This window comes from Ctenopharyngodon idella, chromosome 20, assembly GCF_019924925.1.
Source record: "Ctenopharyngodon idella isolate HZGC_01 chromosome 20, HZGC01, whole genome shotgun sequence".
Classification (NCBI taxonomy): Eukaryota; Metazoa; Chordata; class Actinopteri; order Cypriniformes; family Xenocyprididae; genus Ctenopharyngodon; species Ctenopharyngodon idella.
In genome coordinates this window covers 31,406,279-31,425,360 of record NC_067239.1, presented here as the reverse complement: position 1 = coordinate 31,425,360, position 19,082 = coordinate 31,406,279, and the positions used below count along the sequence as shown (strand labels likewise).

Sequence of the window (19,082 nt, the reverse complement as noted above, 5' to 3'; positions counted from 1 at the left end):
AAAAAAAAAAAAAAAAAATCACATGTACATAAGTATTCACAGCCTTTGCCGTGACACTCAAAATTGAGCTCAGGTGCATCCTGTTCCCACTGATCATCCTTGAGATGTTTCTACAACTTGACTAGTAAATTCAGTTGATTGGACATGATTTGGAAAGGCACACACCTGTCTATATAAGGTCCCACAGTTAACATGAGCACAAACCAAGTCATGAAGTCCAAGGAATTGTCTGTAGACCTCCGAGACAGGATTGTATCGAGACACAGATCTGGGGAAGGGTACAGAAACATTTCTGCAGCATTGAAGGTTGCAATGAGCACAGTGGCCTCCATCATCCGTAAATGGAAGAAGTTTGGAACCACCAGGACTCTTCCTAGATCGGGTCGCCCGGCCAAATCAGGCCTGTATGGTAGAGTGGCCGGACGGAAGCCACTCCTCAGTAAAAGGCACATGAGGACTCTCAGACTATGAGAAACAAAAATTCTCTGGTCTGATGAAACAAAGATTGAACCCTTTGGCCTGAATAGCAAGCGTCATGTCTGGAGGAAACCAGGCACCGCTCATCACCTGGCCAATACCATCCCTACAGTGAAGCATGGTGGTGGCAGCATCATGCTGTGGGGATGTTTTTCAACAGCAGGAACTGGGAGACTTGTCAGGATCGAGCAAAAGATGAATGCAGCAATGTACAGAGACAACCTGCTCTGGACCTCAGACTGGGGCGAAGGTTCTTCTTCCAACGGGACAACGGCCAGGATAACAAAGGAGTGGTTACGGGACAACTCTGTGAATGTCCTTGAGTGGCCCAGCCAGAGCCCAGACTTGAACCCGATTGAACATCTCTGGAGAGATCTGAAAATGGCTGTGCACCGACACTCCCCATCCCAACCTGATGGAGCTTGAAAGGGCCTGCAAAGAAGAATGGGAGAAACTGCCCAAAAATAGGTGTGCCAAGCTTGTAGCATCATGCTCAAAAATACTTGAGGCTGTAATAAAGGCGCTTCAACAAAGTATTGAGCAAAGGCTGTGAATACTTATGTACATGTTGATATCCGTGTTGCAGCAGGATAGTCCTCTCCAAACACTTTATCAAGTTCTACAGTCTGGATGTGAAGATGGCTCCCGGCTCCCAGGTTTAATCTGCTTGAGCGGACTCTTTCCTCGGTCTTCCAGGTATGTGAAGGCGTTATGGTACAGTTGCAAGAAAAAGTATGTGAACCACTTGAAGAATCTGTGAAAATGTGCAAAAATTTAACAAAATAAGGGAGATCATACAAAATGCATGTTATTTTTTATTTAGTACTGTCCTGAGTAAGATATTTTACATAAAAGATGTTTACATATAATCCACAAGACAAAAAAAAAAAAAAAATAGCTGAATTTATTAAAATAACCCCATTCATAAGTATGTGAACCCTTGATTCTTAATACTGGTTACCTGGATGATCTACGACTGTTTTGTTGTTGTGTGATGGTTGTTCATGAGTCTCTTGTTTGTCTGAGCAGTTAAACTGAGCTCTGTTCTTCAGAAAAATCCTCCAGGTCCTGCAGATTCTTCAGTTTTCGAGGATTTTTTGCATATTTGAACCCTTTACAGCAGTGACTGAATGATTCTGAGATCCGTCTTTTCACACTGAGGACAACTGAGGGACTCAAACACAACTATTAAAAAAGGTTCAAACATTCACTGATGCTCCAGAAAAAAAACATGATGCATTAATAGATGGGGGGTGAAAACTTTTGGAATTTGAAGATCAAGGTAAATTGTATTTAATTTGTCTTCCAGGAAACATGCAAATATTTTCTGTTGCTTCCAAAGGGCAGTACTAAATGAAAAAAAAAAAAAAAAAAAAAAATGATATTCAAGCGAAATAAGAAAAATTTGGACCTCTTCATCCTGTTCAAATGTTTTCACCCCCGACTCTTAAAGCATCGTGTTTTCTTTTGGAGCATCAGTGAATGTTTGAACCTTTTTTAATAGTTGTGTTTGAGTCCCTCAGTTGTCCTCAGTGTGAAAAGACGGATCTCAAAATCATTCAGTCACTGCTGGAAAGGGTTCAAATATGCAAAAAATCCTCGAAAACGGAAGAATCTGCAGGACCTGGAGGATTTTTCTGAAGAACAGAGCTCAGTTTAACTGCTCAGGACAAACAAGAGACTCATGAACAACCATCACACAACAACAAAAACAGTCGTGGATCATCCAGGTAACCACACACAGTATTAAGAATCAATGGTTCACAAACTTTTGAACTGGGACATTTTAATAAATTCAGCTATTTTTTTTTTTTTTGTCTTATGGATTATATGTAAACATCTTTTATGTAAAATATCTTACTCAGGACAGTACTAAATAAAAAATAACATGCATTTTCTATGATCTCTCTTATTTTGTTAAAATTTTGCACATTTTCACAGATTCTGCAAGTGGTTCACATACTTTTTCTTGCAACTGTATATCGTTCCCATAGTGACGGTATGCAGCGTTGAGTAAACCTATGAAACGTCATGTTTAGGGATGGGTAAATAGGCTTGCTGCATTGTCAGCCTTTCCCATACCTTTCGATAAGTGCTTCCTTTGTACATAGAAATCTGATGAAATCGCGCGAAGCACGCTAATATGAGCATATGTGATGTATTTCTCTGGGCGGTGCTGAGCGCTACTGGCCAATAAATGGCCTGATGGTATAAGGGCTTCGGACATTCGTGTTCCCATAGCGACAGTACACAGCGTCTTGTTCCCTATTCAGGGAACCAAGGTTACATACGTAACCGAGGTGTTTTTGCGCAGATTTTGCTCATCTCAGACAAGCCTATTTACTCACCCCTAAACATGACGTAACGACGGCCTCTTCCTGAATAAGTAGGCCGTCCTAAAGTCCTGTGATACACCCTTTTCACATTTTCAAGTTTCTCCAAAGCTGAAGTCGTCATAAGTCCTATTCAGACGGGACTAGTTTTACATGGAGAGGTGGGGTAAAGTAATTACCAGAGCTTCTCAGTGATTTTAGTCCCGTCCGAATGTGCCATCTCAGTAATCATTACGGACAACGTCCGTAAAGATTACAGTGACTTTTACCTTCTGTAAAAAGGTACCTCAGGTAATACTAATCCCGTGCAAATAGACCCGCTGTAAATATGTACGTAAATATTCCGTAATTTCCTATTTAAAATTAGTTTTCCATGGTTTTTCAAGTATGGAGGCACTTGAAAAAGCATTCAGTTGTGTTCTAGGCAGTGAGACCAGTCTGTGGCAGTATTTTCCACATAATATTCATATCAAAAAGAAGGCCTAAAGCACCTGTCAGAGGCACAAAACTATTACCAACAGAATAAAATCCAATCAGAATTTAATTACTAAATCGTTTGACCTGACCTAACTATACTTAAACACGTTTGCACAAGTGGTATCAGGAAGCAACGTTTACACACACGACGACAGGGAGGTGACGGTGGTGCGTAAATCGAGTTATCCCTCCCACTTCTGCTAGTTTTACTAAGATTTCTTATCCCGTGCGAATTGGCCATTAATATTACCGACGTCCTGTGGTAAAATTACATTACTCCATCTACACTTGTAAAACTAATCCCGTCCGAATAGGGCTATAGTTGGATAGACTTCTATAGCGGTGACTGAGAGACTACATTAAATATATTTTTTGTATATTAAATCTCCCGCTCATATTTCACATCACTAGGAGGCCAGAAACTGAAGACAAGAGATTCGAAGTTGAAAAACTTGAATTTTTTTTGTTCTTGTCATCCATTGGACTTTTAAGTGTATAAACTTCGTCTGTAGGCTACAGCAAAATAAAGTATGGCATAGCAATAAACACAATTAAACCGGACAAAATATAACCATTTAGCCATTAAAAACACGAAAAGAATCAAGGAAAAAACATCAGACAGTCAAATCTCGTGGTCTCGCGAATTCAGCCGCTTCGCTTCTGAAATGCTTCTGGTGTGAGTTGACACCGCGCAGAGGACGGAACAAAACCTTGCCGGAGCCGTAACGCGCCGCAGACGCGTGCAGTGTAAACGAGGCTTAACGCCTGTTTCACACTGCAAGCGTAAGCGGCACGTATTTTTTTCGGCATGCATTATTTTAGTTATTACACAGACTGCAGCATACCCAAATCAAACCAGAGTTTGCTGTCTTGTAAACATGTGCACGCGGCAGATGTTGTCATACACACAAAGTTAACAAACTTTCAAGACTATCAAGTTTATAAATGACCAACTTATAAAAACGAATGTATAGCTGTCTTTGTAAAGAAACGCTCACATATGTAGCTTCGAGCCGCTGCTGTGACGCTGTACAAACGCTTCCAGTGTGAATACTCGCGCGTCTCTGCAGCTGCAGTGACGGTGTAGTTACGCTCACGCTTGCAGTGTGAAACAGGCGTAACTCTGTGCCACCGCATAACTATAGATGTGTTAAATATAATGAGAATATATATACATATCCGAGTCCTGATCGGGAGGTAACGTCCGATTCCGATCGAGTCTGAAACCACGTGATCGGATTTCCGATCGCGTGATCGGGCCCGATTTCCGATCGCGTGATCGGGCCCGATTTCCGATCGCGTGATCGGGCCCGATTTCCGATCGGGCCCGATTTCCGATCGCGTGATCGGGCCCGATTTCCGATCGCCCGATTTCCGATCACGTGATCGGGCCCGGACATCCCTAATTATTAGTTTTTGGTGATACTGGCCATCCACTGTAAAAAAAAAAAAAAAAAAAATTACCTGTAAATTTACAGTAAAATACTGGCAGCTGTGGTTCCAGCCATTTACCTTAATTTTAAACTATATTTTAACTAGATGGAGAGTAAATAAATTAAAGAAGAAATAGATTATGGTACATCATTTGCTATTTATTAAAACACAGGCAGAATGGGCATTGACAAATTGGCTGAAACTGACCCAAACTGAATCTCAGCATAAACACAAACAGCAAGTTAAGAAAAAAAAGAAAATAGCACTTGCTTTAACCAACACAAATAAAAATACCTTTAAGAATTTATTCAAAAACTAAATTCTCAATACTCATTTACCCTGATGCTATCCCAGATGTGTACAACTGCCTTTCTTCAGCAGAACACAAATGTTTTTAAAAAGAAATTCGAGATCTGTAGATGCATACCATGAAAATGAATAATGAGACTAATGAATTTGAAACTATACTGCTCTATATTTAAACAGTTTGATAACAGTTTTAGGAGGAAAAAAGAGAAAAGTGTAAATCCAATGAGAGGAACTAGTGTGTGAATCAACCTTAAGAAGAAAAGGTCTGGGAGGAAAACATTAAGAAAATGTTAGTGACTATATGTAGCACATGGCAAAAGATCGTCATCACGTACAGTCTGGACACACTTTTAAATTAAACAAAGTTAAGATGAACGTAAATAGAAACTTATTAAGTAAATAAAAGAGGGTGTATGTTTGTTACAGTAGACAAAATATCATCTTAACAGAGGCGGGGGCCAAAACATGCCCAGACAGTTTAGCCGTGTGTACAAGGAAATGATTGTGTGTTTTCCAGTTTACCAGAGATAAGTGAATACATAAGTGAGTGTCTGTAAGCTATGGGTGTATTCTGTATGCAACTGGAAACATATATGTGAATTTGCATTTGCCTCACAAAATGCAAAGATGGTACTGCATGTGAGTGCACAATGCACTCAGAAATACATGTAAATCAATAATAGAAAAGAAAACCAAATAATTTTCGCAATATTACCTCTTTATACTACAGCTGTTCCAGGCAGGTCCAAGTAGTTCCAGTCATCTTGAGGATTACAGTTCCATATCACTTCGCCAAACGATTTCAGTTATCTCAAACGTCCTTAGAACCTACAACAGCAAAAGAGCACCCACAAAGAAATTGATCAAGCAAATATAGCAAACAACAGGATAAAAATGACAAACTGTTTTATTATCTATGGAACGTATACTCTCATTCTCCCGCTTCTTATCCCATACGAACGCACACACATATAATGCAGACACACACTTGCATGTGGATCTAAACATGCATTGAAACTTTATTAACAGTTTCGCAATTAAAAAGCTTTGCAACATCTGAACAATGTCTTGAGGTGTGGTGACCTGAGGAGGAATAACTGACGACGGGCCAGAGACAGAGCGCATTTAGGCCACGCCCACTCCTGAGGGGGTTGGAGACAATACAACCGTCTCCATTGACTTTGCATTGCGTGAGGCTGCCTCCTTGTCATCTCTAACTTATAACAAAAAACAGAACAATGTCTAAACACTGATATGTGACACCTTGTCATAAGTGACACCAGGCCATAAGACGTGAAGCATCAGCAGGAAGAATGGGTAAATTTTGGGATCCTGACACTCAGTATGCCTCAGTAAGCCTACGTGTGCCTCAGTAAGCCTACGTGTGCAGTAAACATTTTGTCACTGTTAAGTCAAATATCCAAATGTCAGTTTTATATATTATATTTCCTGTCGCTGATTACGTTACCCTCCAGTGGGCGTAGTTCTCAGTGTAATATAACATGTCACGCTCTGTCTCAAATGCCTGTATCCACTTTTTAGTCCTTAAACGCTCATTTTTTTGGGTCGACAGCTTATAAAAACTTAAACTAAAAAACCCAGAACCAAAAACCCTTGTTTTCTGTACACCTTGTCACATAGCAGCTTTTATGCTGCGTTCACACCGAACGCGTCTGGGGCGTCTGGTTTACATGTTAAGTCAATGTAAACGCGCGTCTAGACGTCCTGCGGCGCGAATCTAGCGCGGCGCGAATCGGCCGTTGACGCGCGAATGGCGCGGCGCGAATTGAGCATTCACGCGTCTGATGCGCAAATCGAGCGTCTGACGCCCTAGTTGAAAAATTTGAACTTTGGTTAACGTGCCGCGAATATTCGCCAATCAGGGGCTCTGCTTTGGTAGTCACGTGTTTATGACGTGATCAGCAGTGGAGACCAGAACAAAGATGGAGGACAAATTAATAGTCGCTGTGTGTGGCCACCCTGAGCTCTATGATGTGTCATCATATTTTTATCGAGACAGGAATAAAAAGGACCTTGCCTGGAAGAGGATAAGCGAGGAAATCGGACAATCTGGTAAGTTGTAAAGCGCGTTGCATGATTTTAGCCATTGATACTAGCCCGCCTGCTAGCTAGCAAAAGCCGGCCGGCATAACCAAGCTAAATTGCTGCTACTAGTTTCCAACTGACGAGATGTGTTTATTCAGAGGATCTGTGCAGAAAGAGATGGAAGCCCCTCCCATGACGCGAATAAGGTCTGTGGTTAACAAAGCCTCTAAATATTTTCACGTTTTGATCTATGACATAAAACACACTAGTTATAACCCGCTTGTGATTTTTTTTTTTTTTTTTTTAAACCTTTATTGTGTCTTAAAAACGGCGGTTGCTGACAAATTGCTAAAAGGGACTACTTCCTTTGGTGGGGACTTTAGACGTCATCATGACAAACAGGACATATGGACAGCATTTCTCTTGAAAAAGTGGATAAGTATTCATACACAGCGCAGATCATAATCAGCGAGCATGTTTTTAAATAAAGTTTGAGGAAGCTTGGTGGTGGTGATGTTGATCCGCGACCATGGTGTGCTGTAGTCCGTTTGTAGCCTACTGTTAGCTTTTTACATCTGACGACTTTATTTAGGCTTCAAAATGTATAAATGTTGTGTTAACTTGTAAAGATTATCTTGATAGACCAAACGTGTAAGTGTCATAACCCTTTGTTAAACACAGAGCTTATTTTTTGCAATTTTCCAAAAGTCTATGGGGAAAAATGCATTTGCTTTCGATCGAGGGAACCCGTGCGCCGCTAACTTCCGGGTTGGCCTACAAAAACACGTCATCCCTGAGGTACTCTATTGCTCTTGGAGTTGTGGCTGCATTACAACCTCGGATGTGCGTTATTTTTCTAATAATTCAGCGGCCTGTCATCAGTTATTCTCAAACCTAGCGTTATAATCGGAGTTTGAAGAACACTGACTAGTGAAACCTCACCCCGCGTTGATAACGGTCTGTCTGGCCACAAGAGGCGATTCGCGCCAAGTAGTACAGTCAAAAATATCTCACGAAAAAGGCAATTTTACAAGTTGAGTGAAACACAGTAAAATAACAACAAAGAAATAAACTTACCTTGCGCGGTTTTCTTCTTTAGCAGACGGTAAGAGTTTTGAAGAGATTCCGCTGACCGCTTGCTTCCTTCACTCTGGAGACGAGTTGAAGATGCCCCGCCCCTATGTGCTGCTTTTTACAGCGCAAAACTGTTTTTCATGGTTTACTGTTAAATACTGTAAATTTACTGCTGCTAATGCTTAATTTAACGACTATTAGCTGTAAATTTACATGATTTAACTGTTTATTGAAATAATAGTATCTTATTATTTATTATTATCTTTTTATTTTTTTATTATGTTGTTGTCGTGTGTTGTATGTTGTGTACTACTGCAGCTTTCCTGAAAAGGACAATAAAGTATAACTGTAACTCTATAGGCCAACCCGGAAGTTAGCGCCGCGCAGGTTCCCTCGACCGAAAGCCTATGCATTTTTCCCCATAGACTTTTGGAAAAATCGCAAAAAAATAAGCTGTGTGTTTAACAAAGGGTTATGACACTTACACGTTTGGTCTATCAAGATAATCTTTACAAGTTAACACAACATTTATACATTTTGAAGCCTAAATCGCGGATCAACCTCACCACCACCAAGCTTCCTCAAGCTTTATTTAAAAACATGCTCGCTGATTATGATCTGCGCTGTGTATGAACACTTGTCCACTTTTTCATGAGAAATGCTGTCCAAATGTCCTGTTTGTCATGATGACGTAAGTCCCCGCCAAAGGAAGTAGTCCATTTTAGCAATTTGTTAGCAACCGCCGTTTTTAAGATACAATAAAGGTTTTAAAAAAATAAAAATAAAAAAAATATAAATAAATAATAAAAAAAAATAAATAAAAAAAAAAAATCACAAGAGGGTTATAACTGGTGTGTTTTATGTCATAGATCAAAACGTGAAAATATTTAGAGGCTTTGTTAACCACAGACCTTATTTCAGGCAATTTAGCAAAAACCCATTCAAAAAAACCTATAGACTTTATGGAGATGGAACCAGAAGTCCTAAAATGCTAACTTGCTTCCGGGTTTTGCCTACAAAAACACGTCATCCCTGAGGTACTCTATTCTTAAAAAAGTTGAAAGTGTTTATGAACAAGCCCTTGAAGGATTAGTTCACTTTAAAATGAAAATTACCCCATTATTCACTCACTCTCAAGCCATCCCAGTTTTTTCTCACAAGTACTCATATAAACTCCGCCCAGTGCAACCCTCAGACGTATTTCAGAAGACAGTCCTTGAATGTAGGTGTGTGTAAGTACATAAACCAGTAGGTGGAAAAGTTTTTTCCCTTTTCCTCAGAACTCACAGAGCGGGAATGAGTAAGCAGGTAACACAATATTAAATTATTAAGAGAATACATGATCAGATCTCGTAATATCATATAATACACAATTCATCAGATGTGATGGTTTGTTCGGTGAGCAGTTGTTAAAAATGCTTTTTTTGTGTGTGTATAGTGTTATAGTCTATATTGTAATTTTATGTATTGACTTTCATTAATGAAAAGTATTATAAAGGCATTTAAGATGTATGTATTCTTTTCACTACTCCCATAGTGTATGATTGCGGGGAAAAAAAATGTTTGTATTGAACATTGAGCAACAGAATTTGTGTGATAATAATCATAAAAGTGGTTTGTTTGTTTAAAAATCGTATAAATGTATAAGGTACATTTTACGCCAGACACACAGGGTAAAACTAGTATGGTATAAAAATTGTTTTTAATGTTTTAATGTCTAAGTTAATACTTGTTCAAAACAATCACTTTAGTAAAGTTTATACTATTTTCAGTTTAATTTGACAATTCATTTTTGTTCAATAAATATAAATGTTCATTTTAAAAATACAGAAACAAAATTATTTAAAAAAGTAAAGATTCTGAAAGCATTGAATGAGATCCCATAATAACTTAATATAGCTTTACAGTACAACAAATAAATAATATTTTATGATATGATTAATATCTGCTGTCAGTCAATTTAAAAAAATAAAAAAACACACATTTTTTTTGTAATTAATCACGATTAATTGCACCTAACATTAAAGTTTTTAATATATTTTTACCTTGTAAACAGTGCTTTAAGATTTCCAGGTATCTGGTAGGATACCCTTACGAAAAAAAAAAGTTAATTTTATCAAGTAATGTTCAAGTATATTTTTTAAGTATACTTTATGTATTAAGTATACTAGTATCAATGTACTAGTAGTAAACTTGTAAGTGTACTATTTTCATACCGCTTGGGACTAAATTGGCACAATTGAAGTATAAGTTTAAGTGTACTATAGTAGTAAACCAAATTCATAGCTACGTTTCTCATTTGTACTGCACCTGTACTACAAGTGAACTTATAAGTATACTAATAGTTTACTATTTTAATACTAGTAGTACATTTTTAGTAAACTGTAAAAAGTAATACGCTATTAATTCCTTAAATTCCGAATTAATTTAACTCATTTAAAATGAGTAAAATTTAAACAAAAATATCTGAATAGACAGACAGACGTCAAAGATGAATTAAGAACTCTTTATTTTTTATTGCCAACATTGAAGATACCTGATGATAACAAGCAGAGTCATTGAAGGAAAGAGAAACACAAGAATTAACAGAGGTTTAGATGTTGTTGTTGATTTTATTGAAAATTTTTATTTTAGTTGGGCAGTTTGACGCTTTGCTTTTTATGTCAGTTTGTGGTTTTTGTAATGGTGTTTGCTAATTTTACACATTTTAAATGGTTGACTTTTAAGGAATTAATTTGATTCATTCTAACTCAATTCTTATGTGTTGAATTTAATTAAAATTGCTTGTAATCTGTTGCCACAATTTTATCGAGTAGATAAAGTGTATTACTTTTTACAGTGGAAAGTACACTTTGAAATATACTCTCAGCAATGGCGTAACTTTGTTTTAAAAAGTGGGTGGGACAGGAGGAATGTGTGTGTTTTGGTGTGTTGTAATTGTATTGTTACAATAATAAATGTATAAAATTTATTGACATAGACCTCATTTTTAATATGATATTTTCATCCTTATATCTAGCCTACTATATTGTTAGTCTCGAGAGTATTTACATTAGTTAATAAATATATGGATGCGCACTTAATGTTAGATTGTCGTGATGAACTAGCGGCAGAATTTTCGTTCGGCGTGCCAGAGATTCTGGGTTTTAATCTGCCCTCTTATAATTTACTTTAGTTTTTTCTCATTAAAACCAAAGATGTTCATCAGTGATTGTATATCAAGAGCAGGGACACGTTTATGTGCATTTTAGTGATAAAAAAAAAAAAAAAAAAAAAGTGGTGGGGACAGTATCGACCCTGGCAAGAAGTGGTAGGGACATGTCCCACTCGTAAATTACGCCTATGACTCTCAGTAAACTACTAGTTACTTTAAAGTTTTCTTTAAGTGAACAGGACATCACACTTATATCTTACTTCTTATATATTATTTTTGCACTTTATACTACTATGTTCCTATTTAGGTATTTTTTTATACTTGAAATACCTTTAACTGTACTTTAACTCTTTCCATTTTAAAACCATTTTAATCCAGCTTCATGAATCCTTTTTTATCAACACTTAAATGTGGGTAGGTTGCATTTTTGTCAAAGACTATGTCCGGATGGGATTCAGAACGATGATCAAACACTGGTGGAGTAGATCGAGTCCATAAACACACCCAAAGCTTCATAATCCTCATTTAGACAGTTTTGATTTATATGCTGTTTAATGTTCGCTTTATTTTACATTTGCTCTGAGTCATCTTCTGTCGCTTGTTTCAGCTGCTTCTCCTGCATTTTGAGCCGGCGATTCTCTACCCTTTCAAAAGATGCATAACAGCGCCCCCTACCGTATAGCCAGGGCTGGAAATGGCTGAGATTCACTTTTTTTTTTTTTTTTTTTTACTTTTCAGATGTATTTAAAAATATAATCTATAACAACATTAAACAGGCCTATTTCATGTTTCCTCCAAACAATATTTTCTTAATTATCAAGCAGGCACATGAAAGGTCAATGAACAACATTTATGAATTGTGTGGCACAAACATGCTTATTCAACAGAATCTCTGCTTGGAGAAAATTACCTGTTTGATTTTGGCCGAATTAAAGATACAGTGTCTAGGAATTACTGAACTGAACAGGTCACAAACATTTTAAATACATTTGTTTTCAGGTTAAAGATATTAACCTGTTTTTAAAATACCACAACCAAGGGTTCAGCATGTAAGACGTGTATGGTGTACAAGGACTTACAGGAGTCGAAATTATAAATCGTCGATCACTTTTAGTCAGCTTTGACGAAACTCCCCTCAGATATCCCACATCAGCTACATAAATTAAGCAACTAACCATTCAGAAACGTCCTGTTGCATTCATCATGTTGTCACTTCTTCTTGAGTCTCTCCATCATTGTCCGACTCTGGTTTAAACATAAAAGCCTAAACAGTTTCTGACATTTTCAGTGAGGTAACCCGCGCTGCTAACAGTGCTAACATGATCTCTTGAAACTCCGCCCTCCTCTTGAGAGCAGCGGCTCATTTGCATTTAAAGGGACACACACAAAAACGGAGCGTTTTTTGCTCACCCTCAAAAAGCGACAAATTTAACATGCTATAAAAGATGATCTGTGGGGTATTTTGAGCTAAAACTTCACATACACACTCTGGGGACATCAGAGAATTATTTTACATCTTGTAAAAGTACTGATCCCCGTGGTGAAAATCAAATTTTTAATTTTACATTTTTTAATTTTAGTTTTTAAAAAGGAAAATATTTGGAAGATTGTCAGTAACCAAACTGATCTCATCCCCCAGTGACTACCATAGTATTTATTTTTCCTACTATGGTAGTCAATGGGGGATGAGATCTGTTTGATTACTGACATTCTTCTAAATATCTTCCTTTGTGTTCAGCAGAACAAAGACATTTATACAGGTTTGGAACAACCTGAGGGTGGGTAAATGATAACAGAACGTTCATTTTTGGGTGAACTATCCCTTTAATGTTACTGGAAGAGCGTTTGCTCATAACTTTGAGAGAACCTTGCCAGAACGAATTTCTGAGAATGTTCCCTGTTAGTTGGGAAATCCTAACCAAAAGACACTGAATCCAAGTAGTGCACACATATAATAAAATGTATGTCATTGCACTCAGGAATACTGCTGAAAGAAAATTCATTTTATTTGCAGTTGATTTCCTCTACGGCTGTGTATAGCTACAGTTGTGGTTGTTGTGTTTCTGCTTTTTTTCTACTTTAGCTCCCCATTAATGATCAACCGTCACTTGTAGAAACTTTGTCTGGGTCATTAACTCTGAACTAAGAAACACAGACTACATAGATGCAAATATTCAATACTAGATAGTTGATTATTTACAGTATTTCCTGTTTTTACACATTTGTTAACCCTGAAGTGTTCATCAAACCTCATCTCTCTCTCTCTCAGATGGACCATCCTGTCGGGGCAATGCGTGTGTTGGTGACGGGCGGCAGTGGGCTGGTGGGGCGAGCGATAGAGCGGGTGGTGAAAGAGGAGGGTGGAAGGAGAGAAGGAGAAGAATGGATATTCCTGTCATCTAAAGATGCCAATCTCATGTAAGTACTCCTGAACAAACACTCATCAGACGTCATGCCAGTTAGGCAACACAATCATTACAATATCGTATCATTAGATATATTATAACATACTAAGTAAATGTTATAGTAAACTGTTGATAGAAGTAATAACAGTAATGGCCCATTCACAGTCAAGTCAGAGAGAGATATTAAGGGCATCATGTGTCAAATTTGAAAGATTTATGACCCTCATAAAAAATATTAAACGTTTAAAATGTGTGTAGCCTATTGGGCGACAGTGACAAACATTAGGAGTCAAGGGATGTTTTTATTAAAGAAAGTATGTTTTTCACATATTTTAATGTTTTTTTTCTTTTAAAGACATTAATGAATTGTACCATTAAAACACAAAGGCTTACAGACATTTTAAAACGTTACCAGAAGAAAAGTAAAAACAAACAAGCATTTCCATCGCGTTAAAAAACAATAAAAAAAAAACGTAATCAGAAGAAATGTAAAAACAAGTTAGAGAAAGCTTTCCCATCACATGAAAAACGTTAAAAAGTCAATGTTCAATCATTTAAAAATGTAAAGTTTTTTCACACAGTTTTTAAAAATGGTAAAAACAAAAAAGGCAGACATTTTAAAACGTTATCAGAAAAAAGTTTTTCACATACATTTGAAGAAAGCTTTTCCTTCACAGTCACATTTCAAACACGGCCTACAGCTTTAATAACTTTCTATACCGTTAAAACACAAAGGCCTAGTATCCAGACATTTTAAAAGTTATCAGAAAAATATAAAACAAGTTAGAGAATGTCTTTCACACAAGACCTTTAAAGATATCAGAAAAAGGGTATACATGTGTTTTCTGAAACAATGTTTCAAACAAGCGCATTAGCATTAAACGTATCAAACAACAGTTGCTAATAAAAAATACATCAAACGAATAGTTTCAAGCAAAACATTTTTAACTCTACAATTTGCTGGTAAAGTTTTGTATGGAAGCCCGTTTCCGCCACTAAAAAAAAAAAAAAAAAAAAAAAAAAAAAAAAAAAAAAAAAAGAGTAATTGCGACTTTTTATCTCAGCATTCTGACTTTTTATCTCGCAATTGCGAGTTTATATCTCAGAATTCTGACTTTTTTTTTTCTCGCAATTAACTGACAGACAGTTTCTCTGTCTGTAACAATTCCGGACATCCAACATTTCTTGTACATCCAACGATAGCCGTGCTGCCGTTCTGATGTCTGAAGCTTCAGCTTCGTCTGTTTTATTGCGCCTCCGCCACAGCTGATTCTTATTATTATTACTATTATATTGTTATTATTGTGTCAAATTCGTTAGTGTATCCATTCTGTTAAAAACAACTTTTATTCACCAAATACTTCCACTGTATTTGCAGAATTGCATGATTTTACCCTTGAATGCCCCCTTTTATGGAGCCACCAGACTTGAGTTGCAAAATTACAAAGTTGATGAAATATGATAGGTATTGGTGTTTTAGTATTAAGCCCACTAGATGGCAGTAAAAGCTGTTTTTTCTCCTTGAAACGAAACAATGATACTCATGTACAAGGTTACCGTGGAAACATGCTATATGCATATTCCTGCATAATGCATATGTCCGGAGACTAATCTTTATGTGTCTCCTCCAGTAAAATCAAAATTTCTTTATTGGTAAATCCGCAATGAAAATAATCCTTTATGAGGTCTTCCATGTTATGTAGAATAATAACGAAGCACCAATCCTGATGGTCAGTCGCAGTGAAAGGAAACGCAAGCAAAGTAAGAAGTCAGAATTCTGACTTTATAACTCGCAATTATGAGAAAAAAAGTCAGAATTGCGAGAAAAAAAGTCAGAATTCTGACTTTATATCACGCAATTGCGAGTTTATATCTCAGAATTCTGACTTTATAACTCGCAATTGCGAGAAAAAAAGTCAGAATTGCGAGAAAAAAAGTCAGAATTCTGAGATAAAAGTCGCAATTACTCTTTTTTTTTTTTTATTATTTAGTGGCGGAAACGGGCTTCCATAGTTTTGTTTCGTTTTTAGCAAAAAAAAAAAAAAAAAATAGCTGTTCCGCCAAGACATTTTCACTCACCGACGACAAAAGTAGAATAAGATCGGCGTGTGAAGCCGCACTCAAGTCTCCGCCCACCTAACACGCCCCCAACACCTGCGCCCGCCCACCTGACCCCAGCTGTTCCTGTGAATTGCAGCGACCTGCTTCTTTTTTCTGTAGCTTTCAGCAGTCTGTAAAAATATACCTCAGATTTTGTGTCAAAGCTATGTGTACAGTCAGTCGCAAAGCTCTTTCCCGTTTTGGAGGTGTTTTGTGTGTTTTTCGCGGCATTCACGCTGAAAACCAATGCTGCCACTCAGTCTTTTGCAGTCATAACGGTCGACGCTGACGTCACGTGCATACCCTCTATTGATCTGATAGCATCATCCACCTCTCCCACTGGAGGAATATGTTCCACTGTTTGAGAATGCGTTTTTGAAGTAAAGTATATTGAAACTGTTTAAAACTATGTGCTTTAAACAGCACTATGAAACACTCTTGAAACTCCGCCCTCTTCTTGAGAGCAGAAGCTCATTTGCATTTAAAGGGACACACACAAAAACGGAGCGTTTTTGCTCACCCTCAAAAAGCGACAAATTTAACATGCTATAAATGATCTGTGGGGTATTTTAAGCTAAAACTTCACATACACGCTGACATCAGAGACTTATTTTACATCTTGTTAAAGTGGCATTATATGACCCCTTTGAATATATTTACATGTGCTGCTTCAGGAGCGCTGAAGAGACGAGAGCAGTTTTCCAGAAACATCGTCCGACACACGTCATTCATTTGGCCGCCTTGGTGGGTGGGCTCTACAAAAACATGAGACAGAACCTGGACTTCTGGGTAATTATTAACAATTATATTATTAAATACCATTGGAAATATGTAATAAAAGCTTGGAAATATCACTGTTGAATAATTGAACTGTACATTGACTGTATTTGTTTGTTGTTTTCAGAGGAATAATATATTTATCAATGACAACGTGCTGCAGACGGCTCATGAGTTCGGGGTGGTGAAGGTCGTTTCTTGCCTGTCCACGTGTATATTCCCGGATAAAACCACCTACCCCATAGATGAGACCATGGTAAACTCACACACACACTCTCTCGATCTGAAATAAACTGTCACGGTACCCTTTAAAAAAGTTTGAATATGTACCATTTAGGTACTAATATGCCCTCTTTCGGTACACCTTTTTTTCGGGCGTGCACTTTAATAGGCAGATGTTGGGATGGCTTGTATTTAGCATTTAGCATTTCTATCTAGGGCTTATAACATGAAAAACTTCCTCTGCAGCATCACTAGAATCCACTGGGTCAAGTTCAGTATAGTGGCTCCTGACCATAAATTTAAGTAGGGCAGATTCGGGGTCTTAGTGCTAGTTTATGATAAACATTTTGTAAGCTTTAAAAGACACACTTTTGGGAGAGGTCTAACGTCTTTGTGTTATTCAGCCTGACGGTGCTGCAGTTCCATTTTTCACCACAGATTTACATTGGAAAATTGTGGTGCGCTGTAGAGCTGGGGAGGGCTAGAGGAGATATTTTGGATGAATATTTTGGTGCTCTTACAGATGAGCAAGTTTATTTTCTACAAGATCATCCACTCCAATTGTTTTATGATTTGAGGGAGATGATGACTAGACACTTTTGTTTGGAATTGTCCTTTTTTTTGTCATCTATACAGACATGTTTCTCTCTCGCTCTGTTTCAGATCCACAACGGTCCGCCACACGAGTCTAATTTCGGTTATGCCTACGCCAAACGCATGATTGATGTCCACAACAGGTCAGTGTCAAAGTTCATTGGTCATGAGCTTTTCTTGGGTGTATCACACAAAAGCATGTCTGTCACATTTCGGGAAAAAATAAATAAATAAATAAATATTTTTTTTTACGCTTAAATCATAAATTAAATGCAGCACAACAAATACCATGTGGAATAAATATTTAGCAATTTAAAGGGTTAGTTCACCCAAAAATGAAATTTCTGTTATTAATTACTCTCATGTCGTTCCACACCTGTAAGACCTTCGGAACACAAATTAAGATATTTTTGATAAAATCTGAGTTTTTTTTTTTTTTTACGAAATTACCACATTCAAGGTCCAGAAAGTAATAAAAACATCGTTAAAATATGATGCAGTGCTTTAACATAAATAGCGTAATAGAATGACAGTGGAGAGATGAATTTGTTGAGTAAAGTCGTTATTTTTGTTTAGTTTTTGCGCACAAAAACGTCGCTTCATAACATTAAGGTTGAACCACTGTAGTCACGTCGACTATTTTAACGACGTGTTTACTACTTTTCTGGATCTTGAATGTGGTAATTTCGTTGCTTTCTGTGGAGGATAAAAAACCTCTCAGATTTCATCAAAAATATCTTAATTTATGTTCTGAAGATGAACAAAGTTCTTACGGGTGTGGAACGACATGAGGGTGAGAAATTTTCATTTTTGGATGAACTAACCCTTTAAATAAATACTGCTTAGTTTTTTGTATGTATATAATGAATTATTATTTTTATGACACTGATTAATGTGTGTAGTTGTGAAATAATGTCAAAATATGTTATTTAATTTGGGGGTGAAGTGTTTATAGCTTTCATAAATGAAAGAAACAAATCAGTGTGTGTTTGTCCATTAGGTCATGTTTTGAGAAGTATGGTCGGAGATACACCGCCGTTATACCCACCAATGTTTTTGGACCACATGACAACTTCAGCATTGAGGACGGTCACGTGCTGCCGGGGTTGATTCACAAGACATACCTGGCAAAGAGTGAGTACAACGTGTGTTTAACTTTCTGGAAGGCTCTAGAGCATAGAAAAATTAAGCCAAAATATCCCGGAAATGGCCGTTGACATTGTGCGCTGATCTTTTGAAGTGTTAGTCTGTGCAGTAGTGATCCTGAAGTGGAGCTCCGCCCATACTCCCACTCCCGCAAGCACAGCTGTCAATCATGACTTTATACCCCATTTTTATGGCATCAAATAACTAACTAAAACCAAACTTATTGGAAAAACAAACACTTGAGTATATGTCAGTGTGATAAGAACCACCTAAAATGACAGAAATCAAACCTAACTGTCACCGTCCCATCAGCGGGACACTTGAAGCTATTTTTATTTATTGCCTTTTTTTTTTTTTTTTTGTATCACATATTTTAGTAATCATCATAAATTAGGTATCATTCGAAAGCGTAAAAACTCAGAATTCATCCTGTGAAAACCGTTTTGAAATTGGACATCGCTTTACCATGGAAACAGTACTTTAAATCCTTTTAGCGGGCTCCTCCCCTAGTGGGCGTTGTCATGTTTCATATTT

General features: G+C 37.3%; 1 protein-coding gene across 5 annotated transcripts in view; it reads left to right on the top strand.

Moving 5' to 3' along the window:
• Positions 1-1,037: 1,037 nt before the first annotated feature.
• Positions 1,038-19,082, top strand: part of LOC127502544 (GDP-L-fucose synthase-like) — a 39,317-nt gene continuing 21,272 nt past the window's right edge. For 3 of the 5 annotated variants that reach the window (XR_007926878.1, XR_007926877.1, XR_007926876.1), the window contains exons 1-6: positions 9,350-9,458; positions 13,574-13,722; positions 16,484-16,598; positions 16,714-16,842; positions 17,472-17,545; positions 18,403-18,536. Coding sequence is in view for 2 of the 5 variants with exons in the window: in XM_051875525.1 (XP_051731485.1) it covers positions 9,447-9,458; positions 13,574-13,722; positions 16,484-16,598; positions 16,714-16,842; positions 17,472-17,545; positions 18,403-18,536 (613 nt within the window). In the remaining 3 variants the exon portion in view is untranslated. Of the gene's footprint in view, positions 1,174-9,349; positions 9,459-13,573; positions 13,723-16,483; positions 16,599-16,713; positions 16,843-17,471; positions 17,546-18,402; positions 18,537-19,082 lie in introns of those variants that run through there. The other 2 variants (XM_051875526.1, XM_051875525.1) reach the window with 2 other exon arrangements.